Below are 9384 nucleotides of genomic sequence, written 5' to 3'. Positions count from 1 at the left end.
TTGCTTAGGATTGGCCACCCATTTAATAGTAACTGTCTATGGCCCCTTACAGCAGCCCATCTGGCATTTCCCAGAACCCACAGATTGCCAGTCTGGGCCTGTATGAAGGTGTATGGCACTGTTAATTCTGATAGTTACCAGGATATAAAAGGTAAAGCAACTATAAAGTCCAATAAACATTATCTGGAATCACAGAACCTAGCTATTCACAAGCAGGGCTACAAAACAAAGCACCAGGTTCTATGTGCATTGGGGCCATACCTACCCCACCCACTACAATTCAGGCATCTCTCTCATTATACGGAGTGCAAGTATTTTCTACATGCACTTTCAAAATATGAATATATTTTATAAACATATTTCTTATAATCCTCCCAGACGCCCATGACCTTTGCTCACAGACCCTTCCCTATTGCAGTTATAGTATTATGCAAGTTCCTTGGGTCGCTTTATGCAACAAGCCGCCTCCCAGTCATACATAACCAGAAACGCCATTCATTCTGAAACCACGCCCCTACAGAAACCCATGTTTTTTATTGGCTAGCGCACAGGAGACACGCCTCACCCTGCGCGTAGTATTTATAGTGTGGGAGCGCCGCGCACAGCTTACAATCACTTATAGTCTCGGGGTGGGGAAGGCAGGTATGGCTTCGGTGGATCTGGCTAAGGTGGGCACGATCCTGGTGAAAAATGCTCTGAGTGGAGAGGTAAGGAATGGGGTAACGTGACTTTGTACTTCTTTCCTTGGAGACAAACAGGGCAATGTCCCCTGAGCCATTGCATCAGGGCTCTCTATGCAGCTCTCAGTGTGTGGGACAGAGCAGCTATTCCCCGGGGCGAGTGGAGCCAATGTAAAGCAAATATCTGTATGGGTAGGTTGTACTGGGCATTCAGCCCTGGGCACACTTTCCTACAGGGATGGTACCTGGGTTACTGTACAGATATAGCTCCACCCCATCCCTATCCCAGGCCTATGAAAAATGTTTTATGTCAGTGTATATAAAGTTAGAGGGCCTTGTAAGGGGCTCCAAGGAGTCAAATGAGTAAGTGCCAGTATTTTGCTACAAGATTTTATTGGTACTGACTGCTTGGGAATTGTGAGTCAAATATAAATGCAGCAGGTGCGATTGCACTAAAATGGACCTAATATTCTGTATCCCAAGGCCATTTATTAACACTAGTGGTGTCTAACATGTTTAACATGCTCCTTGCACTTCTGTGTAGTTGCACTAAGCCCAATGCATTCACCCAGTCTGCTCTGGTGAATAGTGCCTTTGCCTTGTTGATGTTATTGAACGCTGGAGGAGAAAATCATGGCAATATGTGTCCAAAATTGCACTCTGCACTGCATTAGTAAATACCCTTTTTATTTGAGCCCTCTTAATCATTGCAGCGGGTCAGACTGGAGAGCAGCAATACAGCTGTCTACTTGCATCATTATTAGCTGGCAACACTAGAGATCCAGCCTTGTGCCTGCATTTGGCACATTTCTTTGCTAGAAGTCCCTGCTAATAGAATGGGTACTTGTAGCAATAGAGACAGATTCTGTAACTGCTTATCATGCCAGTGAGTGAAACATATGGTTGGATAGTTGTGAAACAGTTTGCAGACAGATTTACTGATAAAGAAACCTCTGTTGTGCAATGGTTGTGACCAGCTAGTTTAAACCTCAATTTGATTTATACATTTGATTTGCTGTTTAATAAGTATGTTTTCTATAGGATTTCATATGAATTGTTTTGAGATTTTATATTTCAATTGTGTTGAGGATTTGTGGCCCTTTTCGTGCCGCCATGCTGCTGCTTCCCGCTACTTCTCATAATCTGGTTTTGCATTCGCTTTGAAGAAATACTATGGAGACTGTCACATTCATTGCAGCTCCTCCTTCTCATTAGATGGTTGAGTTAAAGTCCTTATGGAAGGAGAAGACCACTGTCCTGCTTTTCTTGCGGAGATTCGGCTGTCAGATTTGCCGTTGGATTGCAAAGGACATAGGTAAATTGAAGGCATCCTGTGATGCTCACCAGATACGCCTCGTAGGCATCGGACCGGAAGAAGTAGGACTCAAAGAATTCCTGGAAGGCAACTTTTTTAATGGAGGTGCGTTCGCAGTTAAAATAAATGTCTTTTAATGTTCATATCCATTATTACATACGGAATATGCATTTGTACCAACAGTGTTTCTTCATATTAGCAGGAAACAAAACTCCTTATAAAAATGCCATTCTGCACAACACTCTCACAAATTTAAAGAACTTGGCTGTCCTGTATGCTCTACTTGGGCTACATCCAGGCACAATAGTGCACCATGTACTGGGTGAGACCAGGGCAAAACAGAATATTCTGCAAGTGCACAGCATGTAGGGTGTATACATACAGTGCAAATAAATTACACTGGCAGGATATTCTGCTAATCCCTGCTCACCCTCATTCCTACAGATATACACATATAAAAGGCATCAATGAGAATCATGGTACCATTGTGACTGGATCATTCCTTCTTACACCTGTCAGTTTCTGCCAACACCTAACTGAATAAGTTCAGTTGATCCATTGTGATTGGATGTCCGAGTCTGTACTACCCTTTAGGGTTTAAATGTCTGAGAATTACCTACCATTCGGATAAAATGAAGAAGCAGCTCGAATGAGTGGTGCCATGTTTTCAAAGTCCAGTTGCTTTAGACTTAATTCTACTAGATACTGTATAAAATGACCTGGATGAATGAGAATCTTTATAGACATACAACAGGGATGGATATGTGTATGTAAAAGCCAGAAGAAAAGCCCTTTATGAATGAATGGTTTAAATAGTGCAATAACTGTATTGTGTTTTTGTCTCAGAACTTTATATAGATGAATCCAAGGAGAGCTACAAAACCCTAGGTTTCAAAAGGTAAGTACTAAAGTAGTATTATTGTTTCTTTGTTAACTGCATGTTTCTGAGCCACAGAAAACAGGGCTCTGCCCTGTGTCCAAAGTGATATAAATGGCATCCATGTGTCATTGCCCTGGTCCTACATATGGCCTTGTGACCCCATGATGTGACCCTTATAAACAAATTCTCTGAAGTGTAGTATAGCAGATTAAAAAAATGACACTTCTTATGAATATATAACATTTCTGCTTTGCCAGGGGAGGGAACTGTCACGTGCTCTAGCCCACTTGGCATTTATGGGTAATGTAATAAAAGTAGCTATGTTTGTATTGGGTCTTGCAACCCATAACAACCAGAAGATAGTATTTACTAGTCACCTATCTGAAAGCAGTTGGCTGCTCTTGGTTACAAGATCTGGTACAAACTTTGCAACTTTGACATCATCCCATTTAAAAAAAAAAATAAATCAATTTGTCTTTCAGGTACAGTGCGCTGTCTGTAATCCCTGCCGCTCTAGGGAAAAAAGTTCGAGATATTGTCACCAAGGTCAGTGAATGAAGCAAGATCAAATTAATTTAAAGGAAAACTAAATCCTAAAAATGACTATGGCTAGAAATGCTTTATTTTATATGCTGAACTAATTGAACCAGCCTTAAGGTTCAGCATCTCTATAGTAATAATTATCCAGTACTTCAGATTAGTCACAGGGGGTCACCATACTGGAATCTGTTAGAAGTGTGAGTAACACTGCAAATACTACTGGGAGCTACTGGGGCATTTTTGGGAGCACAGATTTTCCCTGCTAAAGGCCTGTGGGTGCCTCGGACTGGTACAGAAGCCCAAAACATAATGTATAACATTTCTAGCCTACTTCTTTAGTTAAGCTTTAGTTTGAGCATTTTCTAGATAAAGGGGATCTAAAGCAAATTTGGGCTGTGTTTCCTTCAGTTTTTCCAAAAGAAGAAAGATATTGCTTTAATAGAACCCTGCAATTAAAATTTAAGGGACATATTTATTAGTGTGTAAGCCAACATCACTAGTGATGTTGCCCATAGCAACCAATCAGCAATCGGATTTGAATGGTCACCTTCAAGTTAGAAAACAAAAGCAAAGATCTGATTGGTTGCTATGGGCAACATTACCAGTGATGTTTGCTTACGCAGTATAAAAAAAAATGCCCCTTACTTTTTAGACAAAATAGAAACTGAAATAATTCTAAAACAACTAAAAATATCTTCATGGTTTGTGTATTGCTACATTGTACATAACTATTTGTTTACTTTGTAGGCAAATGCTGATGGAGTGCAGGGTAACTTCAGCGGGGATCTTCTACAGAGCGGTGGGATGCTAATTGTCAGCAAAGGTACAGTAAGCAATGAGAAGTGGAAGGACACGCTATATTTTTGCAGTTTGTTTACTGCTTTTCCACAGATTTTGGCATAGGACTTTGGGAAAATGTGTTACATTTTGATTTTGTTAAGTTTGAGAGTTTAGTACAGGACTCGTAAAGAAAAAATATACCTTTTGGACATCTCATTCAGTTGGGCTTATGTAAAAAGGAGCTTAAACATGTTAACTTCCAGAAATATATGAATGTATTTTTTGTTGCCAGGGGTCAGTGACCCTGACTACCAAATAGAATTTTTCCCTGAATTTGTTTTATTGTTCGTTGACCTTTTGAACAAATGTTTTATAGGTGGCGAAAAGGTGTTGTTGCACTTTATTCAGGACTCTCCTGGGGACTATGTGCCTTTGGAAAGCATTGTTCAGACTCTTGGAATCACTGCTAATGTGACCGAAAGCCAACGCCCGCAGGTTGGTATATAACGTTACATATTTATAACAGCCCATTCTTTTCAGCAAGTGACCTCTAGAGTGTGGAGTATAAATTAGTTTTTATGTAATGCGGAGCATACATAACAATGCCCTGTGTCCCCATGAACATTATATAAACTGGGATTTGTATTATTTCCATCATTATCATTATAAGCTTCTCACATATATGTACTGTAAGCACCACAATTCCCTTTCACTGTAACGTGGAGCAAAGAAAAGAGAATGGCAGCAGCAAAGCACAGGCAGTTGAACATGTGATTATCATTGCAGCCTGACAGATGCCATTAGGATATAGAGGCACAGAATTTCTATGCAATAAGAACTTCTTTTGTAAAATGCTGGACAGGGAAAATCAGAGCATTTCTGCCCAGTGTTCCTGTAAATTACAAAGAATATTAGGAAATGTGAATTTTGAAATTAAATGGTTACAATTTTTGCTGGAGCATAAATGTGTTTAAAGCCCAGATGCAACAACAAGCCACAGATTTAGCGCTTCTCTCAGGGTACCCAGTACCTGCCCAAAAGATAATTGCCTGGTCTGCCTTTTAAAGAACATTTCCTTTGGCACACTATTTATCTCTTAAATTGGGGGCTTTACTTGAAATATATCCTTTTTTCTGGGAACATATTGACCAGTACTGGTGTGCTGAGAGGTGATGGTGAAAATATATATACACAACCTGATCCTTACTGAACATTTACAACCTGACCCGAATCTTAGCCCATCAGTGACATCATATAAGGGAATGAGTAAAAGAAAAAGGTTAATATAATAATAATAATAATAATAGTAGTATGTGCCATAATGACAACCTGGCCTGTTTGGGACAAGCAAGGGAGTAGCTTATAGACAAGGGAGCCAAAAGCAAGATTATGTGTAGGGCATGGGCTCTTACTCACATATGTCCTCCAGCCCTGTGTAACGTTAATGAGCCCTCTTGTTTTAAGCACAATGCTGTGTATTTAGCAGATAACAAGGTTAAAACTGTGGCCAGATTTCTGTTTCAAGCTTTGTAACATTTTCACAATCAAGCAGACAGGCTGTTGGCAAAGAGATGGCAACAGCAAGTTGTTGTACACATGAAAGCCTATTTCACAAGCAAGCTGTCGCCCCCTAAATGATCTTTAGTGCCAAATACCATAACCTTTTGCTCTAAGGCTGGAGTCCTACAGATGTCTGTTTCCCGGTGTGTCCAAGTGACGGCACTTGAGTGGGGAACAGCAGAGGGGGCCCTATATTCATTTTTATTGTACAGGTATGGGACCTGTTATCCAGAATGTTTTGGTCCTGGGGTTTTCCAGATAAAGGTTCTGTAATTTGGATCTCCATGCCTTAGGTCTACCAAAAAATAATTTAAATATGAATTAAACTCAATAGGATTGTTTTGCCTCCTATAAGCATTAATTATATTTTAGTTGGGATCAAGTACAAGGTACTGTTTTATTACTACAGAAAAAAAGAAAAAAGTTTTAAAAATTTGAATTATATGATTAAAATGGAGTCTATTGGAGATGGTCTCTCTGTAATTCAAAACTTTCTTGATAATGGGCTTCTGGATAACAGATCCTAAACCTGTATTAATTCCACTCTTACTTTATCATTTCAGTGCAATGATGAAGTTTGTACAAGATGAAGAAAGAAGATCTCATGGAGTCATGATTATACTGTATCTGTTCATGGATTGGCTGTGCATAATCAGGCTGAAAATTGTGAAGGTTGCAGGTTGCTTCTGCTTTGGTTATAGATTGCCGAAACCATTTTTAAAGGAGACTGAAAGGCTAATGTGGTGTTAATCTCAAGCTGCAGGCATACCTTCAGTTTTCTCAATAGTGCCCTTAAGTCTCCCCATATTTCTCCTGTTCAGATGATCAGAAGCCTCATAGGAAAAAAAAAGCTGAGTTCTGTAAAGAAAATTTCCATAATGCCTCGCTCCTGCACCGAGACCCCTGTACATGCTCAGTTTGTAAGACTATGAAGAAGCTTCCTGCTGATTGGCCGGGTTTACTTGGATGGGTTGAACTTGATGGACTCTGGTCTTTTTCAACCCTATGTAACTATGTAACTGATCACACATTCCTAATGCTTAGCATTCTTGAGGGAGGGAGGAGAGAGCTGGGCAGACTGGCACAGGAATTAAAGAGACAAGGAAGGAGACAAGAAATCCTGTTTCTTTTGTTAGAGTGCCTGTGAGTGCTTATGGCTGTATTTACATAGACCTTTCTGATAAAGCTTACTTAGTTTTTACCTTTCCTTCTCCTTTAACCAAACTTTTCGGGGCTATATCTAATTGGCAGTCCTTTGGTCTCAGTATGGGCCAAAAACAATGCTCTCCCTGATCAAAATCAGGGACTCCACTGGTTATTCATTGGGCCTGGTGGGAATTTTACGTGATCAGTATCCGAAGCGCAAGGGATCAGATCAGCCTATGTGGCTCACTACTTGGTTGACTTAACCAGACAGAAATATTGCAAGAATTGACTTTATTCTGTAATGTTTGGTTACAGGTTATTTACATATTTGTATTGGGGATCAAAGCAGCCATTGGTGTGATCTCATTCAAAAGCTTTAATGAAATAGTGACCTCTGGTGGCCCAATTTTAATAAAAAATGTTGGAATGCACAACTTCATGAAGAAATAACTTCGGTTTCAGTATGCATCTCTGGGAAATGGGGGGGCATACAGTAACAAAGCAAGCATGTATAATTGGTCAGTCCTTTATACTGCCCGACCTGTAACCCTAGAATACCTAATTTATACTTTTTGAGTAATTACTTTGTTGAACTTCTTGCTCTAATCTCCGTTTATACATGCAAGTCAAGTTTTAGGAGAGGGCAGAGAAGACATTTGTCTTGGCCTCCCCCAGTTTATAGATCTGATTATTAAAGTTAAAACATGACATTAGAATTCTTTAGCACTGCATATAATGAAGCCATATAAAACTTAGGGGCTGTATTTATTAACATTGGACACAAACATCACCGTTAATGTTGCTTATAGCAACCAATCAGATCTTTGCTTTTGTTTTCTTACTTGTAGATGACCATTCAAATCTAATTGCTGATTGATTGCTATGGGCAATATTAGTGATGGTTTATCTCCAGTGTTAACTAATATACCCATTAATGTTGGAAAAACAGAAATTGGAATTTTGTGTTTTTTTTTTTTTACAATAAACTTTTGTTTATTCTCAGAACTGTTTTTACATTGACTAGTGCTTCTGTTCTGTTGTCAGCCATGACAGTGATAATTTAGCATCACCAGTGTTTTTTAGAGTCATATCTTATACATCTAAATTCACTAACTCTATCTTACTTGTTAACTGTACCAGAAAGCATTCCATGCATATCCATATGAATACCTGTAATAGTTTAAAGTTTTCATTTTTTTTGGTAAAATGAACAGTGTCAATGGTTATAAACAGCCTCTGTCTTATTGCAATATACTATATATAGGTAGGTAGATAGTGGATAGACACCCCTAGTTTGATATATCCATAGAGCGGTGATTCCTAAGTTTGCTGATCTTGGCAGGGGAAAGTCAGTTAAGGTGAAATTTGGTGGGGAAAAATGTATTTGCTCCTACATCTGAAGGCCCAAGTTCAGGTGTGGCTAGATTTGGGGTGAACACCTATTCGCTATCCTAGCTATTGGTAGTTCTATGACTGAATGGCCAGTGCAACATTTTCTTTCCTATGTCTTGAAACTCTCTAGGAACTAAGGGGAGCCTAGACCAAAGGTTGGCCACTGCCTTGGTTGATATTGGACCTGTTTTCAGGGGGGAGCCAGTATGGCCCTGCTAGAACTCTATGACTGGGGTCCCCATAGTGGTCATGAAGGGCGACGAGGGGGGTCACATTTTTCTATGGAGAATAACATTTATATCCAGTAATAGGATCCATAGATGTGACTGAGGTTAGAAGTTCCAATACTTAGCCAAGAGTTAAGACTGGCAGTTTTCTTGAGTATGTGCCCCATAACAGCCGAATATGGCACTATGAGTGCTGTTAAAAAGGCACTGTCCTAAATTGAATTAATACAAACTTTTCTTTATACTGTACTGAGGCTGCCTGCTACCATATCTATATGGAACGTCCACTGTTTAGTATGTTAAAGGTTATGAATATTACAGTGGCTTGCAAAAGTATTCGGCCCCCTTGAACTTTTCCTAATTTTGTCACATTACAGCCACAAACATGAATCAATTTTATTGGAATTCCACGTGAAAGACCAATACAAAGTGGTGTACACGTGAGAAGTGGAACGAAAATCATACATGATTCCAAACATTTTTTACAAATAAATAACTGCAAAGTGGGGTGTGCGTAATTATTCAGCCCCCTTTGGTCAGAGTGCAGTCAGTTGCCCATAGACATTGCCTGATGAGTGCTAATGACTAAATAGAGTGCACCTGTGTGTAATCTAATGTCAGTACAAATACAGCTGCTCTGTGACGGCTTCAGAGGTTGTCTAAGAGAATATTGGGAGCAACAACACCATGAAGTCCAAAGAACACACCAGACAGGTCAGGGATAAAGTTATTGAGAAATTTAAAGCAGGCTTAGGCTACAAAAAGATTTCCAAAGCCTTGAACATCCCACGGAGCACTGTTCAAGCGATCATTCAGAAATGGAAGGAGTATGGCACAACTGTAAACCTACCAAGACAAGGCCGT

At 39.6% G+C, this 9384-nt stretch overlaps 1 protein-coding gene across 2 annotated transcripts; it reads left to right on the top strand.

Moving 5' to 3' along the window:
* The first annotated feature begins 621 nt into the window (after window positions 1-621).
* prxl2b (peroxiredoxin like 2B) lies at window positions 622-6681 on the top strand. 2 transcript variants are annotated; one of them, XM_012966658.3, is made up of 7 exons: window positions 622-707; window positions 1879-2100; window positions 2842-2893; window positions 3358-3421; window positions 4163-4238; window positions 4572-4690; window positions 6319-6681. In XM_012966658.3, the coding sequence occupies exons 2-7, from the start codon at window positions 1896-1898 to the stop codon at window positions 6343-6345; spliced, it is 543 nt and encodes a 180-aa protein (XP_012822112.1). In that variant the 5' UTR covers window positions 622-707; window positions 1879-1895; the 3' UTR covers window positions 6346-6681.
* Window positions 6682-9384: the final 2703 nt, after the last annotated feature.

Source organism: Xenopus tropicalis, chromosome 7, assembly GCF_000004195.4.
Source record: "Xenopus tropicalis strain Nigerian chromosome 7, UCB_Xtro_10.0, whole genome shotgun sequence".
Classification (NCBI taxonomy): domain Eukaryota; kingdom Metazoa; phylum Chordata; class Amphibia; order Anura; family Pipidae; genus Xenopus; species Xenopus tropicalis.
This window is presented reverse-complemented; position numbering and strand designations above follow the sequence as displayed.